The sequence below is a fragment of the Pimephales promelas genome, chromosome 21 (genome assembly GCF_988280905.1).
Source record: "Pimephales promelas chromosome 21, fPimPro1.hap1.1, whole genome shotgun sequence".
In the NCBI taxonomy this organism is placed as follows: domain Eukaryota; kingdom Metazoa; phylum Chordata; class Actinopteri; order Cypriniformes; family Leuciscidae; genus Pimephales; species Pimephales promelas.
Genome location: NC_142789.1, coordinates 2,486,373 through 2,509,216, shown reverse-complemented (window position 1 = coordinate 2,509,216; position 22,844 = coordinate 2,486,373). Strand labels below are relative to the sequence as shown.

At 36.7% G+C, this 22,844-nt stretch overlaps 1 protein-coding gene across 1 annotated transcript in view; it reads right to left on the bottom strand.

Annotated features, from left to right (window-relative positions):
* The window catches only part of cpne5b (copine 5b), a 203,387-nt gene that overhangs the window by 47,173 nt on the left and 133,370 nt on the right, over positions 1–22,844 (bottom strand). The window contains exons 14-17 of the mRNA XM_039663352.2: positions 10,410–10,456; positions 4,356–4,537; positions 3,938–4,065; positions 1,553–1,655 (exon numbers count right to left, since the gene is read on the bottom strand). Of these exons, the coding sequence (XP_039519286.1) occupies positions 1,553–1,655; positions 3,938–4,065; positions 4,356–4,537; positions 10,410–10,456 (460 nt within the window). The remainder of the gene's footprint in view (positions 1–1,552; positions 1,656–3,937; positions 4,066–4,355; positions 4,538–10,409; positions 10,457–22,844) is intronic.

Sequence of the window (22,844 nt, the reverse complement as noted above, 5' to 3'; positions counted from 1 at the left end):
TGCCTTTGTATTTTGACCCATAATAGGTGCACTTCCTCCAAAGATACTTTGTTTAGGACAAATTTTAAGGAAGCATTGTATTTATTAATCCCAGAATGCGTTGTGAGAAGTTTGATAGAGTGAAACAGTCGGGTTTTGGAAGTAAAAACTCCTACCAACTGTGACCTCAGAGATTGTTAATTGCTTATTTTATTTTATTTCAAGTTATTTTTTAAAATAATCATGATTAACAGCTGAATTCATGGGGAAAAACTACATTACCCATGATGCTGTACAGAAAGTTCCACCAATCAGCGAGTGGCAACAAGCAAATTATGCCAAAAGAGCTCCTAGCTCCTCCCACACCCATGAAGCACTGTGGATGATGTAAGTCAGTCTCCATATGCTTTATATATATATATATATATATATATATATATACAGCAAACTTGTCATTTTCTTCATGAGATTGTTTGTCTTTTGCCTGTCTTTTTGCCCAATTTTAAAAAACTTTTTTGCTTAAAATAAAACTTTGTAATAATATTATTAATCAATTCGGACGGGAAAACTGAATGGAAAAATACTTCCGGAACCAACGCAGATGGAAAAGTGGGTGGCGCACACATTGATATCCATAATAAAGGCTAGATGTTTCGTCCACACTGCTACCCAATGGTGGTCGACGTCCGCAACTGGCGGCCATCTTGCCACAGGCAGCTCACTTACTCGTAACATTGTGCTTTAATGTTGCATGTACTTTTTAAATAACCATAACTTGCTCAATTTTCTACCGATTTTCAAACGGGTTGGTTTGTTATAAACGTCAGAGATGTACTTATGACACTGCATACTTATGAATAATAAGTGTATAAGTAAATAATCATCCAGAATTATAGCCACATTAATAACGTTCGTAAGAACCCCAGAGATGTACTTATGACACTGCATACTTATGAATAATAAGTGTATAAGTAAATAATCGTCCAGAATTATAGCCACATTAATAACGTTCGTAAGAACCCAAGCCGTTTGTAAATCCGTCAAGATTTCAACAAGATAACAGTATTTGTGTTCGTGCTGATCACTCATCTTACAACAGGAACCACAGAGCCCGCCAGAAAGTTTGCCTGTGACAAGATGGCCGCCAATGAGGACGATAGAGACTCCGTCGTAAGATATCTAGCCTTTATTATGGATATCTATGGGCGCACATGTTGTGAAAAGTGAAGTCACAGCATTTTGATCGCCCCCTGGTGGCTGGCTGCAGTACAGCTCATAAACCCCACCATCTCCATGTAATCGAATGGGGCACAACCACAAAAAGAAATAAAAAATCCAATTAGACTACTCAAAGGTAGGTTTTGTCCTTTTAGTTCTCAGGTTTTACTTTAAAAGCAGGGTATAACGTGAAGATTGACAGCTGTGCGGGAGTGTGGGCAGCACTCAGGATCACCACTGCGCAGACTCTGGACGACCATTTCCGGGATATTTTGGCTTAATTTTCTATAGTGGAGACACTCTTTTAGTGGTCATACTTTCTATAGTGGAGACCTCTTTTAGTGGTCATACTCACATTCACGATGGCCTCTTTGGTCTGTGACATATCTGATATGACCCCGTCTGTGATGATCAGGAGCACGAAATATTGCGAGCCGTCCTGGACCGCAGCTGCGTAACTTCAGATACAAGAAACAACAACAATACACACTTCAAGACTGCACATTCTCTCAAACTCATTACACCATGTTCTGCTTTGTTTGTTTAAATAAAGCTTTGCCAGCTCCGCCAGCTCTGAGCTAGAGCCCGAGGAGGTGTATCATGCTTCAATTTAGAAAGTCTAATTCAAATCTGCGGAAGATGGCGTTTTTAATTACCACAGTGGATGCGGTGTAATCAGATGGAAAATGATTTGGTTGTGTGATGCTGTGACACGAGGGAGGGGGCGGAGATGTCTTCAGACAATTACTTTGTCTCCTTTTTCTGGAAACACACCCACTATCCTTTCAAATAATGATTAAAAAATAGCTGCAGTCAGTTCTGAGTCATTCTGTTATGACAACGCCGGGATAACAAGCATGTCAGCAACTTTCTTTTGTCAGTTTTTGGACCAACACAAGCAGCGAGCCTTTCGCGGACAGACACGACCATCGTTTAGAGAACATCAGAGCCGAAGCCGAGGAAATCATCTCAAGTGTCTTCAAGGATATGATCCGTGAGAAAGTGCGCAGCCAAACAGTTTTTCTTATTCTGATTCGTGATGTGTCTGTTGTTCATATATGCTATGTGCTTGAAAATCTAAACAAAGATCAATTTCTCTATTCATGCAGAAAATAACATTTGCATTGCATTCCACTGAATCTGGGCGATCTCTCATTTGTATGCAAAGTGCAGACAGGCTGACATTTTACATGGCAACAAAAACAACCGGAATCGCTTTTGAATTTTGCAATGACACAAGAGCAGCCAAAGCCAAGGTTAGCTAGAGGAGGAGTGCTCAATAAATGTTTAGATGCTTTTACTCAAGAGTAACCACATATTAAGGACTGGCGGCTACCAAATGTACTCGTTTATCAATCTTAAAAACCCATGTTGTCAGTGACGAGCCTTATGCAAAGCGGTCTGACATGGCACAGCTGACCTTCAGCTGACCAGAGTTCGAGTCCTGGCTTGATTTAATATAAATATTAGAAGAAAAATAAACTTGTTTTTTTAAAAATCATGGAATTAACTGAAATAAGTTGAAATATTAAATAGCTAAAACCAGAGCTGTATAAAGTACTAGAAACCCGGACTTGAGTAAAAGTACAAGTGCTCTTTAATCGTAGAAGTACTAAAGTATTCAACATTTTTTGTACTTAAGTATTGCAAGTAGTTTATTTTAAAATTCACTAGTTAAGTACTAAAAGTAAAAGTACAAGTATTGTGACATGTAATTATTAAAGAAAGCAGTCAAAAGTTTGAACTAGCAATCAAATAAGACGCTTTGGCGGGATACAAATTTGCTTTGGTGGCCATTGCAGGACAACCCCTGCATTAGTTGTCAATGTGTGTGTCAATCAATACCATTACCCTATAAAACTGGCGTGTGATTTAGGCAGCATGAAAATGATTCGTAAATTTTTCATAATTGTAACGAGTAACTAGCAGAACATTAAAAAAATATCGAAGTAAAAGTATTAAATTCATCGAAAATATCTACTGAAGTAAAAGTAGAAGAATTATGGCAGAAAAAAACTCTAGTAGAGTACAGATACAGCCTTTTAGTACTTAAGTACAGTACTTAAGTAGTTCTACTTCGTTACTATACATCTCTGGCTAAAACTAAAACCAATAGAGTGCCGAGGTTATGACATCACTCACAGTTAGCATTTTAGCACTACCGGTTCCCTCGCTCTAAAGTCTATGGGATTTTTGAATGGGTTTTTGCTCACGTTTTGATCTATGACATAAAACACACAGTTATAACCTACTTGTTGTTTTTTTTAAACTTTATTGTGTCTGCTTGTGTTTTTAAAAAACTTAATATCGGCTTCAAACTGTATAAATGTTGGATCAACTTGTAAAGATTATCATGATAGATAAAATGTGTAAGGGTCACAACTCTTTGTATTTTTTGCGATTTTCCAAAAGTCTATGGGGAAAATGCATAGCTTTTCGATCGAGGGAACCCATGCGCCGCTAGCTTCCGAGTCGTCCTACAAAGTGACGTCATCACTTCGGCACTCTATTCAAAATAAATGTAAGCTACATAGAAATATTTAGAAAGGTATTTCAATAGATGTTAAAACTATAGACAAAAACACATAACAACTGAACTGAAAAAGGAAATAAACCAAGCTTTCGAACCTGGCATCATGCCAATTATAACTTACTTTTAGTTACTCATGAACTCAGGTTCATGAACACACTGACAATATAAGCTGATTGTGTATTTCCAAGGATTTTTGGAGAAACTCACCTGGCCACGTGATTTACAACAGGAGCAAAGTTAGTAGGTCCGTATAGCTGGACGGTCTTCAGACTCTGATGGTACGCCTCCAATATCCCCTCAATACCATTACAGTAGGGATTTTCGATATTTCCATTCTGAAAGACAGGAATCAATGCGGCTTCATTTAAGTCAACAGCAGTTCAACCGATAACAATGCCGAGGAGAGAAAACATGGATCGTGTCAATCAATATAACAGCAGACGTTGCCAATTATAGACGTCTCCCATACAGTCTTGCCTCACTAGCACAACAGCATCTCACGCTCTCAAGTTTACAACCCAGAAAGTGAGAAAAACAGAAATACATTGAGAGTCTTGCATCAAAAAACAACTTTTTTAGACAAATCACAGGGAGTTTGGGACAAGTTGAACATCAGCTCACTCACTAGGGGGAACTCATGGGACACCCGTCCGTCGGGGGGAAGCTTGGCTCCGAACCCCAGCGCAGGGAACATCTTGTCACTGTCATAGTCCTGGATGATCTCTCCCACTGCCTTCAGCGCCAGGGCGTAGGCGTTCATCTGGTAGGGGTTCATGTAATGGAGAGACGTGGACTGGGATGGGTTACCTGGAAATTAAACAGCAAACAAAAAGTTATTTAGTTCTGCAAACACATTAGAAAGACAAATTGAGAATTGCATTTTTCAGGTGTGTAAAAATAGAAATCATAATTCTCTTCATATTTAAAGGCAGAGATTTATAAAGTACTAAACCCGGACTTGAGTAAAAGTACAAGTGCTCTATCACAAAAGTGATTTGAGTAGAAGTTGAAGTGCTCTTTAAGCACCACACTTAAGTAGAAGTACTAAAGTATTCAACATTTTTGTACTTAAGTATTGCAAGTAGTTTATTTTAAAATTCACTACTTAAGTACTAAAAGTAAAAGTACAAGTATTGTGACATGTAGTTATTAAAGAAAGCAGTCAAAAGTTTGAACTAGCAATCAAATAAGACGCTTTGGCGGGATACAAATTTGCTTTGGCGGCCATTGCAGAACAACCCCTGCATAAGTTGCCAATGTGTGTGTCAATCAATACCATTACCCTATAAAACTGGCGTGTGATTTAGGCAGCATGAAAATCAACTTGCAACGAATGATTCGTAAAATTTTCATAATTGTAACGACTAACTAGCAGAACATTAAAAAAATATCGAAGTAAAAGTATTAAATTTATCGAAAATATCTACTGAAGTAAAAGTAGAAGTAATGAAAGAGTACAGATACAGCATTTTAGTACTTAAGTAGTTCTACTTCGTTACTATACATCTCTGTTTAAAGGTCAAAACATTTGTTACAAAACCTGTCACATAAATTCAGGATGGCTGATAAGGCAATGGAAATGATGATAGTAAATAAGCTTTTATATTTCATTAAATAATTAAAGCTATTACTAAACAGTTTAATCATGACAACTAGTTTAGGTATGTTAATGGCTTTGACAATGTTAATTGTATTTTTATTTTAATAGACTTGCTGCTGCCTATATACACACAGACACGCTGCTGTAGAAAGCCTAGTTCACACTACATGATTTTAAGCACGATTTGCAAATCGTTGAGCTCGCCGACAGGTCAGGGCGTTATCACGTGCAAATCGCGAGTGATTTGAACCCTTGCCAATCTGTTAGTATGAAAGAGCCAACAATGCATCAAAGACGCTCACGGACGCGTCGCCGAGCCCAGAAAAATATCAAGCAAGCGAATCAGCTTGTGCATTGTAGTCAGTGATGCGATTGCATGTAAAGGGCCTATCAACCTGTTCCATCCAGAGGTTCATTTAATTACCAGAGTAATTCAAAATGTATAATTTTATCCAATATTGTTATTTTCGGTGTATTTTTATGCACATTAGAGTATCGCGCAGTAAGCTAAGCAACATACTGACGTCAAACTCGAGTGTTATCCATTCTGAATCGTGTCTCATTTGTAGAGTGCTATTTTCATGCCCAAATACCACTTAAATAGATGCTGCTTAGATAACGCACTCCATATCTTTCACTTATGAGTAGGGATGCACCGATATGAAAATTTTAGCCGATACCGATAACCGATAATTCTTTATATTTGAAAGCCGATAACCGATATATCGGCCGATAAACTTAAATCCAAATATTTATCTAATTTTGAGAGCCTGATTACAAATACAAAAGTCTCACAATTAAATCCATGTCCCAAGCGCACAATTATAATGATGTTCTCATTATAGTTTTGTATTGCCGAAATGACAGATTTGCGGTGCACATGTTGTACCGAACCGTATTTTCATTTTTTGAAGAGATTTCAATCATATTTCAAGAAATTCAAAAACATAAACAGTGGTCAACAAGTGTCTCAGCTGAAGGGAATAATACATTATTTATCGGCTTTAATATATCGGCCACATTTTCTTACCAGGCCGATAACGATAACATTAAAAATGAACATATATCGGCCGATACCGATATGCTGGGCAATATATCGTGATGGTAAAGATGCTGTCTTGTCCTGTTCATTGGCGTAGCTATGTTTTCTGCGCCCCCTTTACAATCTATGGCATCTGCCCTTTCAGTGCGAATCGATTTCTTGTTTCCCCACACTAAATGGTGTCGCGACTCACACCACATTCAGGGAAGACAGTATTATGGATGATAATGGTGAAGACTTACTAAACAAGGCAAATTAGTGTGAGAGCGCAAAAGCACAAAAGCACTAAAGTTCTGACACACAAATGAAAAAAACACACACTAATCATTTCCATAATGACCAACACAATCTACCAAGAGGAGCGCACATTAGTGTCTGGTTCAAACATCCTTTTTGGACGCGTTAAATAATGGCACAAATACCAGTATATTGACGAGTAAACCACACTGCATGATTCATTTAAATATTGTCCTCCCATAAATATTGTGTCTGAAAGGGAAACTCCTACAAATGCATATACAATAACATGAGCCGCAACAATAACGCTGTTTTTCACTGCATGTCTTCAGTAAATGCTAAAGAGGGTTGCGCTGGCTAAATCTGGCTGACTCATGGTGTTAGAAGGCAAGACCTATGTAGGCATCAACGCAGCTCTTTAGCTAAACTTTTTTTTTTCAGGATGCAATTTTTTGTCAAGTAATTTGAAAGTTGCATTCAAAAGGGGGGACTAAGAAAATACACTCAGCTGAAAATTGCATTTTTAAGTTCACTTATCAGTTCTAAAAATCCGTTCAAAACTGTGATGACGTCACACAATAGCAGAATGCTAGCGTGTTCTGGCCAACAACGGCCTAACCTGTAAGACATCAAAAGGACATAAGTACTCGTTCATTCGACTTTTGGCCTATAACCTATATTGAACTTGCGGAATCAACAATAAAATCTATGTTGATTTAACGACAAGCAGGTGAAAGAGACACATTTAGCCGTTTAACCCCATAGACTCCCATTCATTCTGCTCTCGCCTGCGATCACCTCCAGTGGAATTCTAATGGAACTGCAACCAGGATGATACACAATGGGGCTAATAGGAAGTGCCAAGGCTCTCCGTTAGACGGGCTCTGAACTAAACCAACTTTTAAATTCAGCTCTCTTGCACTTCAGGCAACCTTCAATAGACCCATTTTTAGTTGTTAAAACGGTGACGTTTTTATGTGGGCGGAGCTTAGGTGGAGGCAGAACGATCCCTCTGGCCGCTTCACTAACGCTAGTTAGCAAGTTTTATTAGCTTGTTTCTTTAACAATGAATGTAGAAAATCCGATTTTATCTTAATGTGTAAGGGCACTCAGTGTCCAGGACCGCGATTGTTATTTCCAAAAGTTATTTTTAATGGACAGAACCAGATTGGCCGACCCGTAGCCGCCTACACGCTCACTCAATGCATGGACGATCTGACAGGATTAACGTACGTTACCTCGGTTGAGTGGCCTGACTTCTACAGCTAACGTTACCTTATAGTAGAGAAACCGATCGTAAAGCATATAAATCTTTAGATGCCTATACGCCTTATTCACGGCAGCGCCATCTTTGAATTTTAATGAGAATGAAAGCGAGGCTGTGAGGGATAGACATGCATCTCTTCAATGGGCTGTACTGTTTTTTAATGTGTTTTCGGATTGTTCTGCTCATAAAACACTGGAAAAATATCTTTCCAAGAAATTTCAGTTGACAAAAATCTCCCGACAATGTAAGCTGTGGAAAATTGTAAGTAATCTAGCCGCTTTATTCAGCTTTTTACAGCGGACGCCATTGGAAACACGGTACGTCTATCCCTCACAGCCTCACTTTCATACCTGTCATGGCGCTGCTCTGAATAAGGTCTATATGGTCCTGTACAAGACTTGTGTGTACGATCCGCAGTTCTGCCGAGCCAGGACAGAGAAGACGACAATGTAAAGAGTGACATTACGGTGCGATTTTAATCATGTGAATATTTTCTAGAAATAAAAATTCCAGTTACAGCATATTCATTTTTCATCGATTCTTAAAAGTAATTTAAGCTCCTTATTATGCAGAGATGTATAGTAACGAAGTAGAACTACTTAAGTAAAATGCTGTATCTGTTCTCTACTAGAGTATTGTTTTTTTCTCATACTTCTACTTTTCAGTAGATATTTTCGATGAATTTTATACTTTTACTTCAATATTTTTTAATGTTCTGCTAGTTACTCGTTACAATTATAAAAATGTTACGAATCATTTGTTGCAAGTTGTCTTTCATGCTGCCTAAATCACACGCCAGTTTTATAGAGTAATGGTATTGATTAACACACACATTGACAACTAATGCAGGGGTTGTCCTGCAATGACATTTTTTGGACAGGGTATCTACACATTTTTTAACAGCAAATTTAATGACTTTTAAGACCCCTTTAAGTCCTCTAAAAGGCAAATTTAAGACTTTACCACGACAAAAAAAAAAGGAAAATGTTCAGCACGACACGACAGTGTTAATTTTGGCAGCCATTTTTGTTTTAGTCTTGGTCTTCAGATGAAAATGCTTATTGGTCTTATTTTAGTAATATTGTCTTTCATAGTTTTAGTCTAGTTTTAGTTGACAAAGTCATTGCATTTTTTGTCAACTTTTAGTCATTACTTTTAGTCAAACTTCAGTTACCGACATTAATTTTGGTAGCTATTTTATATGTAGTCTTTAGACAAAAAAAAAAAAAAAAAAAAAGGCATTATAATTTTTTCTCTTTAGGCCGATTCGATTACGCTTATGGAGACATTCGAATCAAGGTAACAGGCTGTATTGACAATGCACTCTTTAGCAGTTGCACTTGTGCAATTCTACATATCCCTGTTCCTTAGTTCAGTGGTTCTCCAGTTTTTTATAATACCGTAACCCCTCTTGCACCTAGACTGCAGTTACACGTTTTCCATTAAGGGACAATATCTGCCCCTTTTACTCGATTTTTTCCAGTTCATTTTTTTTTACCTTTATAAATACTTTAATAAAATAAATAATGCTTTAAACAAAACAATGTTCAATAAATATCCAAAGATGGTAACAACGAGGTGATACTTTTAAATATTAAATTAAAATCGCAAAACAAAAAAATGGATGACGAGTCGGACATGAAATTTAAGGTCCGTACGTGAAATTTAAGACCTCCTTTTCGGAAATTTCAGATTTTGTTTTTCACATTTTCAGGCCTTAAAAAGCGAAAATTTTATTTAAGACGTTTTAAGACTTTTTAAGGACCCGCGGGGACCCTGTTTGGAGGCCGCCAAAGCAAATTTGTATCCCGCCAAAGCGCCTTATTTGATTGCTAGTTCAATCTTTTGACTGCTTTCTTTAATAACTACATGACACAATACTTGTACTTTTACTTTTAGTACTTAAGTAGTGAATTTTAAAATAAACTACTTGCAATAGTTAACTACAAAACATGTTGAATACTTTAGTACTTCTACTTAAGTGTGGTGCTTAAAGAGCACTTCAACTTCTACTCAAATCACTTGTACTTTTACTCAAGTCCGGGTTTCTAGAACTTTATACATCTCTGTTATTATGTAGCCGAATCTGTGCTGGTTTGCATTGGCTGCCTCCAGTTTTCACTTTGTTTTGCCTCCAGCTCCGGCGCAAAAGGGGTCTCTATAAATCTCCCGAAAGAGATTTCCATCGTCTCGCTACACTGTTCTAAACAAATCGAGTTAATTGCTTAATAATTCAAAGATGCTTGGAAGCACTTACTTGTGAATGAACAGTAATTATTTGCATATACACTCCCAGCAAGTGCGGCCTCAAAAACAACAGGGAAACGCATTCACCACCGGCTAGTGTAGCTGGGCCGTTTTATTGAAGCGTTCACCTCTCAGCACGACTCGAACCCTTCCACGACTCGCAGCACAGGGGCGCAAACTGACCACTAATGGGAGCGTATCGAGCGACGCGAGCAGGTCAGCGATTGGGTTTGGATCGCCAACCTTTTATGAGGTCACACACCGTTCTCTCCACTTAATTGCTTACCGTTCGAGGCGGTGAAATCAATGGCCACTGTGAAATTGATCTGGGTCCTGGGAAAAGAGGCAGAAATGAGAAAACAAGAGTAAGCAAAAAACGCTCTCTGCAGTGATTTAGTATCTTCTGTAGAGACAGGTACATGTGTCTGTGTGTGGTGTGTGAATGAGGCTGATGTGTGTAGTCAACCCCAGCTGCACGCTCTAATTGGGATAAACGGGAAGAGCCATTTGAGCCCACATTACAAGTGCTCAACAGCAGGGTAATGCAGTCTCCACATGTCCATCTGCATCCCTTCACACAAACACACCATGTGCGGCTAGCTAAACCATTAGCTAAACGAGTCCCACGGGAACATTTAAGGGTGACATGCTTCCTAAAAGAAGATACGGCGAATAGAAAGAGTTAACTTTGAGCTACGGTAATTAGCCGAGGCTAACATGTTGGACTTTAAAGGGATAGTTCACCCCAAAATAAAAACTCTCTCAGTATTTGTTCAACCCCGTAAGACTTTCGTTCATCTTCGGAACACAAATGAAGATGTTTTTGATTAAATCTGAGAGCTGGATCACTCCTCCATAGGCTTCTTAAGGGATTGAAACTGGCCGGCCTAGAAAAGTTATTAAAGGGGACATATCATGCAAAATCCACTCTTTTAGCCCTTAAATGCATTTTGTTGTATATCTGGAGTGTTTATAAGTACAGAAAAGATGAAATTATTCTCTTCAGATGCTTCGTTTATATCTTTATATTGGTCATATTTTTCAACCTGTTCAGATTTTTCTGTTTTCTATGACGTTTTTTGAACTACAGCGTCACCGTATTTGCAGCGGAACTGACAAATAAGGACATCGACTAGCGGCCCAACACTTCGAGCAATCCGCCATTATTATTTATCGCTCCGATTTTGTAGTCCGAGCTCAATGATGCAGAAGTTACGAGAGGGCAAGTCAAAATGTTCGGTTTTTGGATGTACGTTAGTGACCTGAAGCACTTCAAGGATTCCCACTTCAACAACCTCCGCCAGTATAAAGAAGGGTTTGCCGATCGACTTCGTCTGAATGAGGGGTAAAATTCCTTCTATCTTTGGAGACGACAAACAGAGCATTTCGATAAGCTGTAAATATCATTAATAAAAATAAAGTACTTACTTAAAACACATGGTGGTCAGTCATGGTTTAGCAGTACCTTTGCCTTTCTTTGTTTTTGTTTTGAAGTAACGTTACGTCTGCAGTATTATTATTCTTGAGTTGCGTTGTTTTCTGATGCTTTTCTAAACGTATCATATTATTAATACAGATTGTTTGTGGTAAGATTAAACCATAGTCATTTATCTTGTCAGTGTGCTTGTTTTAACAAGAGAAATAGTCGACTTTCACTAATAACACAAAACAGTTAACTCACATACCAATACATCCATATGATGAAGAGGTTGTTCTGCAGGTTCGTCGTCGTCTTTATCAACTCGCTCGCTCTGGCTCGAATATGTAAGGCTTGATGGACAAGTCTTATGTTGTTCACATTTTATTAAAGTGTGAATAAAAATGTTCTTTGAAGGTATCGTATATAATCGTATATCTCCTATCAAACTACAATAATGGCCGAACGTGGGGAGTTGAACTCATCGACCTGGAGAGTGGGCGGGGTATGACGCATCTCCTTTTTATTTAAAGGGGCCGCTTTGAAACGGGTCGCTCACAGACGCACATCAGAAAAGGGGCTTGTGGAGCTATAATACTGAGGAATTCAGACCCAAGCATTGCAGTTATGCTTTATATAGACCACAACTGTATGATTTATATGTAAAAATGAATAATTTAAAAGCATGATATGTACTCTTTAAAGACATCGTCCGAGTGAGTACAGTGGCTCAATCTTAAGTTTATCAAGCGACGAGAATATTTTTGTGCGCAAAAATCAAACAAAAATAACGACTTTATTCAACTGTGTGCCTTGAGATTTCACATAGTGAAGGTTGTCCGTCACACGCATCACACACATGACCAGCGTCAGCCAATAGTGAGCGAGCAAAAATTTTCTCGACGCTAATAAAGAAAATAATTGTATAATAATAAAAGCTTGCCAACAGCAAGATATCAGACAGCATTCAATCGCTCTCCCCAAAAAAGTGAGTGGCTCAATAGGGATTCAGTGGGTCGGATGAAAAAAACATTTATGAAACATAATGGAAAGCAGAGAAAATTACATTAACCTTTCGAATCCCAGGCTAATACATGACTCATGCCCCCGTGTAGCCTGGAGAGTAATTATCCTCTTTATTAAATCATTAAAAGCCGTTTACTCTCGGGTGCCAGCGTACGCGTCAAAAAACTGTTTGGGGATTTAAGGTGACCGAAGCCGTGATTAAAAAATAAGATCTAAACTAAAGATTGCGTTATCGAAATGATCTTTGATTAAGACTGTTTAATCATACATTTATGAAGAACATGAAATTTTGATATCCTCTCGGTCTCTCTTGTGCCATTTCAAACCCGAGCAGATCGTGAGCTGCTTTCAGCAGTGCTGATGTTTCTGTGAGTGCATTTCCACACACACACACACACACACCTAACTGGCTGTAAAACGGACGCCCTGCATTAGGGGTTAGTGTAATGCAGTGCAGCAGTCTCTTGGGATGGGGTAAACAGACGGACAAGAAGAATCGATTTTCGGAGACGTGCATGTCACTATGTGTCTCCCTCTCATTTGTCAGGTGAAGTGCCGTGGGAGGCAGGGAAGCCCTGCATAAAACACACATGAAAACACCTTCATCTAATGGAGGAGGCTAAACAGCACAGCAAAGATTACGCTCTCTAGTTTTATCCATTAAAGGAGTAGTTCACATTCCAGGATTTTTCTCCATATAATGGATTTCAATGGGAACCAAACGGTTCAAGGTCCAAATGAGTTTCAAAGAGCTTTAAACGATTCCAGATGATGAATAAGGGTCTTATCAAGCGAAATGATCGATCATTTTAAAAAAAAAATTACAAAGTTTAAGTTTTATAAGCTCAAATGCTTGATATAATTGATATAAGCTCCTTGCTTTGTTCTGTGTGACTCTCCTGTTCGAACTCGTTCATCAAAATGAACAAATCTTTTCCAGAGTCAACTCGCTCATTTTGTTTGTTGAATGAACCAAATAACACGAAAAAAGATTTGTTCATTTTGGAGAGTCACGAATGCTCATCACAGAACAGAGCAAGGCGAACATTTGTGCTTATAAAACTTAAACTTTTTTTTTTTTTTTTAATGAGCGATGGTTTCACTTGATAAGACCCTTAAGACTGAAGAAACTGAAGAAAGAATGACATGGACATCTTGGATAACATGGGGGTGAGTAAATTATTGGCAAAAGTTTTTTTTTTTTTAAAGTGAAACTACTCCTTTAAGGCCCGATATATCACTAGCCAAAAAAACAAAAAACAAAAAAACAAAATCTATTTAAAATACATACAAAATTTCATTCTAAGTATACTTCAGATCCATTAACATATTTATTGACATTTCACTTAAAACTGAATTTTTAATCAACCTTTATTTGGAGTATTTCTTTATTGCACATTTCTACATATCATGCCTAAAATTTGTTTTAATATCACTAATAATAAGGATTGTATGATCTTTCTATAATATAAGTCTTATTTAAAGTGTACCTGAAGTATACTTGCAATAGTCAGCACAATCATAAATACATAAGTATATCTTTTGTGCTGAAGTGTAAAACAAATCCCCCCTTGGGGCAATAAAGGTTTAATTCAACTAGTGCATTTAGTACAAAATTTGCTTTCTATTTAGCAAAATTTAAGTATAGTTTAGTATACCGAAAGTACAATTGCAGGGTATTTTTGTTAAGCACATAAATATGTATCTGTAGTATACTTATCACAAAATAATTGTACTTTTAATATATAAATATTAAATATATACATGCATGTGTGTGCATTTTTATACACAAAATAATTATACACAGTACACACATATATATTATGTAAACACAAACTTTCATTTTGGATGCGATTAATCGTTGCCCAGCCATGCTTATTTTCTTTGTTACTTGTACTCGGTTAAGCAGATTTTACTTGATTCGATATGTAAAATGTACTTGTTGCAAAAGTAAATGTGACTTTTTCAGTGTGTGCAAACACATCGCCATCGCTATGATCAGATGCTCACCACTGTCATTATTGTTGTGTTTATTATGTTACTGAAACAAAAGCACACTCACATATTTACACATAGATCTAAAAGTCACTTTCACCCTGGGCAGCGCACTCTCATCCGCCGCAATAGAAATGTCAAAGCTGGTCCTATACGTGGGATGCACAGGCTGGAGACTCGGAGCACATTATAACGGGTTATCTGCCACTTCCACGCAGGGAAAGGTCAGCGATTAATCAGAACACACACTCGGGATGCGTTCTTCAATGGCAAGGGCAAAAAAAACAACAACAACAAAAAAACGGTATTCGTAGGTTACTGTTCTTTTTTTAAAATATGTATCCCTTTAAGCTTGGCTGCACTCAACGAACATTTTTAATCAGTGTTTTCCAGTAAAAATCATATTGTAAATAAAAATATCACTACATTTTAATCAAGATATGTATGAGAATTTGAAGAAAAACAATCTTACCTCACTGGCACATTGTTTTTTCTTTATTTAAGCTTACATTTTTACTAAATTATTGTACGTTTTCATTCAATTATTAGAAAATGACAGTAAAGATGTTCTTAATGTTACAGACATTTTCTATTTCAAATAAATGCTGTTCGTTTCGACCTTTCTATTCATCCAAGAATCATTAGGACAAAAAATAGATCACGAAAATGTTTTCAACATTGATATCAGAAGTGTTTCTTGAGCATCAAATCAGCATATTAGTATGATTTCTGAAGGATCATATGACACTGACTACGTTTACATGTTTAAAGTTAACCATTTAAAATGAGTAAAACTTACAACAACAACCAAAAAAACATAAATTTAAGTCACCATTATGGTGATCAGTGTTTGGATTAGGTTTGTTTTAAAATGACGGTTTTCTCCTTCAGTGATTCTGCTTGTTAACATCAGGTGTCTTCAATGTTGCCAATATAACATAAATAGTCCTTAATTAATCTTTGACGTCTGTCTGTTAGTGAGATTTTTGTTTGTTTCTGGTGTAAACTTTACTCATTTTAAATGGTTAACTTTTAAGGAAAAATTTGATTAATTACTACTCAATTCTAATTTGTTAAATTTAATTAATAATATTGCTTGTAATCTGTTGCCACAATTCTATTGATTAGATAAAGCATATTCATTTTTACAGTATTACACACTGGAGCGTTGTTGCTGTACACGGTCAGGGACTATTTTTTTTCTAGCGGAAGGAAGACTTTTAGTGATTTTACTTCATGAAAGTTGCACTAATACATATTTTTGTTTACTTTAATATTTTTATTGTGTGGTAACCATTTTATAAAAGCAGTACTCGAGGCAAATGCTGTATCGTGAGTAAGTAACAGCTGAAGGGGTTACTCCGCTCGTGTCGAGCCTAACAACGCCCTTCAGCCGTTACTATTCACGATACAGCGTACCTTATTGCTTACATAAATAATTTTACTTTACCAAAATTTTATTTTAGGATTATTTTGATGTTTTCTAATAAAAAATAATGCCAAAATACTGATTTAGCAAGCTGTATTTGCAGTGTGCAGCACATTTCTGGAATATAATGGATTTTTCTCAGCACACCGAGCGCTGTCTGGTCATTTCATCAAGTGATGGCGAGGTCCTGGACTTTGATTGGCTCTCTTCACGGCTGATCTGAAACCAGACCTCAGCGGCTCGGGTCTGATGTGCTTCAGTTCTCTTGTCTTCCACCCATCGTCTCTATGGCTGTTCTCCACTCAGTCACTCGGGGAGTAATATTTGTCAATAATGGAGAGGGCTCTTCTTCTAAGTGGCAATTTCCTGTTTTCATTTAGGCGAGGGCTTAATCAATTTATGGTTTGTCAGAGCACTAAACAAACCCACATGCTGTGTGCGCTCTGAAACACAATGTTGTAGCTCCACGAATACACATGCGCACACACACTGTTGTTTTCTCCAGATTTCGGTGCATTGTCTTCATGTGAGCGTGAACCTGCGGGCGGTCTCGATGTTGACAAAACCCAGCGGCAGTAAACCCTGTTACCCTATCAGGGCAGTCAGTGGAAACTGACAGGGATTCACCTGAATGTCACTTTACATTAGCCTCAAACCGCCTGCCCCATTCTCTTCATCAGCTCACGCTCATATTTCACTATTGACTGCAGTGGCAAATATACAGTAAAACCCCAGGAGAAAGATCTACTGATCCTTTAATTCAATCAACAAAACATTTCTCGACCATCAGCTCTGAATCCAGATGACAGGCGAAGGCGGCCACACTAACGCATCCATGCACTCTTATAAAAGCCGGATTTCTTAAAGGAAATCTCCGGCGCAAAATGAACCTTTGGTCTAATAAAACATCGGTACCTACAGTAGTCAACCGTTCTTTGAGATTTGTTTTCATGATAATCGAATGTAAAGAGTTTTATCTCTAAAAACTAGTGGATGCACCTATACAGTTAGCCCATGGATCAATACATACCTCGGTTTTTTAACCACGGTTTTCGGTTCGGTTTGAAACATAAAAGTGTTTTTTTTTTTTAATTCTATTTTTAGCTAATAGGAAAAGTAAGAGGTTAAGCAGAAAAAATAAATAAAATCGATTTATTGCAATACTCCTTTATTTGACTTAAAAGCTAAGAAAAGTCCACTAGTTCCTAGTGTATAGTATAAATATAAGATTAACAGCTGCTGGTAGCCCATGTACAAACTGGGAAACACATAAATTCACATAAAAAAACACATAAAAATGATATAAATACTGTTGGTTTTCTCACACAAACCGCTCGTTTCGTGTCTTAGGCCATCAATGTGTACTTACGTTTACGAGTCATTAAATCATGTTTAATTTGGACTTCTCTGTGCATGCTCTTTGAGGTGGTGACCATAGACCTGCATTTTATGACTGACAGACAAGAACAGTTTGACCTAAAAATGTCAAAATTGAAAATATTGCGGAAACAAAGACACCTACATCTTGGATGCCCTTGAGGTAAGATAAAACATATCAAAAATTAATTTCAAAGTGAACTATCGCTTTAAGCTGCGCGCCCCTACACTCTAAAAAATGATGTGTTGGATTTACTTAAAATATATATGCACCATTTTTGCATCATACTTTTTAAGTAATCCCAACTTGGAATAATTTTACTTAAAATTAACAAGAAAATCTTTGTTATATGTACTTAATTATTTGAGTTCACGCAACATTCTTTACTTAAAAATGTATGCATCACGTTACATATATTTTTAAGTAAAGAATGTCACGTGAACTCAAATATTTAAGTTTATTTTATGTAAAATTATACCAAGTTAAAAATTTACTTAATTAAATGATTACGGATTACTTAAAAAGTATGACGCAAAAATGGTGCATATATCTTTTAAGTAAATCCAACACAGTGCAGGCCATGTGAGATCAAAACAAATCTTAGTTCTGTTTACTTAACATTTAAGCTCATTTATATATAAAAAATAAGACAATTAAATCAGTTGAACAAACCATTTTAACTTATTTTAGATCTTCAGCTTACATGTCTTAAAATAAATTAAACATGCAAATCACACACAATAAAGCATTTCACTTTATTATTTATTTTTTACCCAAAACTTTTAAATTGCATCTTAAAATATATTAAAATAGAAAATAGTTGTTAAAATAATAATAATATTACAGTTTTTTCTTGGATCAAAGAAATGAAGGCTTGGTGGGCAGAAGATATATAGGCTTATATATTTATTTTTTTCAAAAATCAATAAAAAACAATTAAATGTAACAAATTAGTCCATTGTTAAATGCCTATAAATATAAAAATGTGTCTATTAATATCTATTAATTTAAACAAAACAGAAGTTAATTAATGACTTTTGTCCAGAGGTTTTGAACGAATCTCTTCAGTAACTACTGCAAAACAGTAGATCTACAATCTTTATTTGAAGCTAAACTTTTGTTTAAAGGGTATTTACTTATTTTGATAATAATTTTGAAGGTTTAATTTACTGAATGTCGCTGTCATTTAGGAATAATATTGTGCTAGAATCAAGATTGCCATTATTTAATGATAAATTGTGCACACGGAGCTGTAGGCAATGTGTTTTTGAATGTAATATTTATGTTAACGTTAACCCGCGCCCAAAGCCCCCTTCCCCACAATCCATGTATAGATAGAGAATATGGGAATTTGTAAATATGCAAGGTACATTTGTTTTATCCAAAAACAACTCGCTAATAAAGTAGGCCTATAATCTAGGCTATCCGTGGGGGAGAAAGCGCCGTCCGAATTGGTAACCGAACGCGTCAAACACGTCGCGTCTAGTTAGATGCTTGAATCTTCCGCAGCCCGCTCAAGTTCAAATTTTTCTACCGAGGAAGACTTTCGCGGCAAACGAGTCACCCAATTCGCGACGCCCGGCGCGAATGATGCGTCTTCGCGTCTTTGCATTGACTATGAATGTAATCTGCTATCGCAAGTAATTAAATTCACGTTCTGTGTGAACACACCATTAATGCATAAGCCAACATCATGGTCATATATTTTGAAAAAACACAATATACTCTTCAAATACTCGCGTGCAAAACACTTATTTCATTCATTAACATGTAGACTACAAACGTTTACATTCGTAAGTAACACGTTTCTAATTGTTGATGCACAATTTGTAGCAATTCTGAAATTCAGTTAAAAGTAAATTTCTTGACCAAAAATGCAATAAATGATAATGTGTAGGCCTAAGTACAAAAAAATAAGCTTACCTCTTCTCAACGTCTTCACATGTGCTGTGAAATAAAATGGCTTAAAATTTTTGTCTGGATAGGCATCACGGGAAATTGCATATCACGTGGCTAATATAGTTATTTAAAATGATATGCTAGATTTACTTAATTTTGACGCAAGTTGACATGCCTTATGTATTTTTCATTTTATTTATACATACATTTAAGTGCACCTAGTAACTTATATTTTTGTGTTACACACACTATATATTTTAAGTAAACGTTGAAAAGTTATGAATACTTAATTTTTTATGTTTGATCCAATTACTTTTATAAGTAATGGTTGTTCAGCCAACGAATCGTTTTTTAGAGTGTAACTTACTCGCGGCCGTCGCGGGGAGGATTTTCCTCATCTCAGCTTGTAGACTTACAGGCACACAAACAGTTAATTTGGAGAGAAATAAAACGGAAAATTATTTATACGTATAACCGAAAAACCGCAATTCACAAGCGCGTATTCAACCATGGATGTCGTACCGAACGGTTCAATGTTATATTAAAAATTGTGGCATCCTTAGCGTATACTAGAGCCAGGCCGATAAAGGATTTTGAAGGCCGATACCGATACAAATATTTGTTGGTTTTAAAATCCGATATTCCGATATATCGGCCGATATTATTATTATTTTTATTTCAGAAACGCGCAACAAAATATTAACAAATTTCCCTAACATTAGTTATTTATTTATGAGTTTTAATTAAAATAATATGATAATGCATTTTAAAAAAGAAACTTGTTTCTAATGTCACAACAGAACGGAGGAACATCAAAATATAATAAAGTTCTGATAAATAAAAGAATAATTAGTCCCTACATTGCCTTATAGTTATAAGCTACCTTATATGTCAGCTTAACTTGCTTAACCCACCTGCACTTTTTGACAACACTCATGACATGGTTGAAGCGTGATTCGTCCGTTTTTATTTTATTTTTTAAATATTCATTTATCGGCCATTATAACTGACGATACCGATATGTTACAAAATGCCAAATATCGGCCGATTATATCTGCAAGCTGATATATCGGTCTGGCTCTAGCGTATACCGCTAGTATATAGGGCATAGAGTAATGAAAAATAAAAATCGCTAGTTAATACCACTAACTTGGGTTATTTTGAGCCTTGTTATTTTAATTTTTCATTACTCTATGCCCTATATACTTGCGGTATACGCTAAACAGTTTTTAGAGATAAAACTCTTTACATTCGATTATCATAAAAATAAATCTCAGAGACCAAAGGTTTCTTTCTGCGCTGGAGTTCTCCTTTAATGTGTGCACTTCCCTCAAAAAATAAATAAATAAATAAAAAAAAAATAAAAAATAAAAAAAGGCAATTTTCTCTGTTCTTTGGGGTGAATAAAAGGAAAATCAATGTATAGACCGTTTGGCATATGCACAGAGGTGTGGAATGAGAACATTATAAAGTACAATGTGCACTAGTGTCAAAATTGCATCTGAAATGAACAACAAACGCTGACGTTAAACGATTCGAAACTCTAAGAAAACAAAAAGATTGGAAACTATGAGAGAATTAAGTTAAAATATTGATAAAGGAACCTATCCTTCTTGATCGTGCAGGTGCGTTTCCCGTACAACTCCGTAACTCGCGCTTCACTCTCAGTACGATGAAGAAATCAACAAGCTCGTCTCGACTGTTTCCCCAAGCCGTATCGTTGCAAATGTGGTTAATGATGTCACACACGTGGCGAGGCAATAACTTCTATTAATGAATTCGTTTGAGATTGAGTTAAGATGAGCTATATTTGCTGTATGTAACAAGCAGAGGTTATGCTAACATTAGTCTTTTGCTGAAACACTATGTTCAAGGTTGAAAGTTGAGAAAGTGTGAGATTTCCGGCTGTGTGGATTGGAACGAAAACATGTAGAATAACCCACCACAATCTCAGATATATTTACCACACAATCTCCAAGGTCGAGAGGCATATCTCAGATATAAATCTGATTTTGATGGAGCGTGTGGTGTTCAGTCAAACAGCCTTGGAGGGCTTCAAAAGCAGATTGATGCAAAGAGATGGCCCTGTCCTTTCTGTGAAACTGCAGATGTGTGAAGAGAACGGCCTCTCTGCACACTCCAGTGTAGTGCTCTCGCCCTCAGATCCGCAAATGATCTTTTCTAAGATGCACAAAAACGTTTAACCCTTGCTTAAGAGGGTCCTGTTAAGCCTTAGTTAAGTCTTAGGATCTTGTCTTCTACATTTAAAGCATTAAATTATCATAAATAATGGGTAATTGACATCTTGCACCCGGCGCAATTGACTTTATACACTGACGCATGTATCATTCCTATTTTGCACCCGCGCAAAGAGGGCTTTTCCCTCCACAGACGCACGCCGGTAAACTAGGGAATGAACTTGCTCTCCTTGGGCGGTCGATCGGCGCAAACAATCCCTGGTGCTATTTTGCAGTTCCAGAAAACAATTGCGCCAATATTCAGATGCTATTTTAAGCGTGCATGCTTGGCCATAATAAAGAGTGTGAACAACGCACACGCACTGATGACGATTCTCTCAGCTACACAGATGCATTTTACTTTTTGCAAATGACACATTATTATAAGGAAAAATATTAAAACATGAGGGAAATCATTGTTGTGTCCATGATGATGGGAAAAATAGGCATAAAGCTTACACATTTATCCAGATTATTATATGCATGTTTAACCGAAGCTAATTTGGGTGTGTTTGTCCCATCCTCAATGTCACTTCTCTTTCTTTTACGGCCCTGACGAGAACATCGATCTCCTCGCTGTGAACCGATGCTGAAGCGCGTCTGGTAGATGCGCCGTTATAATAGTATTGCGCCGTGGAACGAGCGCACCTCGTTCATCACGCTCTTAAAGGGAATGTGAGCTGACGCTCTGATTGGTGTGTTTTCCGTTACGCCCAAACCACACCTATGAATAATGAAGCTACTTCAGACCAACCCCTTTTAAACTTGTGTCCGGCGCAGGAGTCGTTTATCCCGCCGGTAAAACGCTTGATACTTGCGTTTTAGATCATTAAAATAGAGCCCATTAGGTCTGTGATCTCTTTTTTTAAACAATATCAAGAACTTAGTTTAAATTTAAATATAGTAAGTAAATATAGTTTATTGCAGTGTTTCCCAAACTTTTTTTCTGGCGACCCACATTTTAAAGTCGATAAATCCTTGTGACCCAAAAAACATTAGGCCCATATAGTTCATATATCACGAAGAGAATTTATGCATTAACAAAATATGTATGACCATTTTTTAAGGTCAATTTTTAAGCTTCCAGTTAACTATTTAAAAGAGATACAGATATTTGACAAAGCACTTTTTTTGTTTAACCTGTTGTTGACAATATGCAGAGGTGAAATGAGAAAGGAAAAGTTGACAGGGCATCATTGTTTTCATATTCTCATAGTTACAGTGTACATAATTTACTATAATAATTATTATAGGCTTAAATTAAAATATTCTGACACTGAGACTTTGTAACCATGCATGGCTCACTACCACTGCATAAAAATGCCTAACAGGCACAAAAA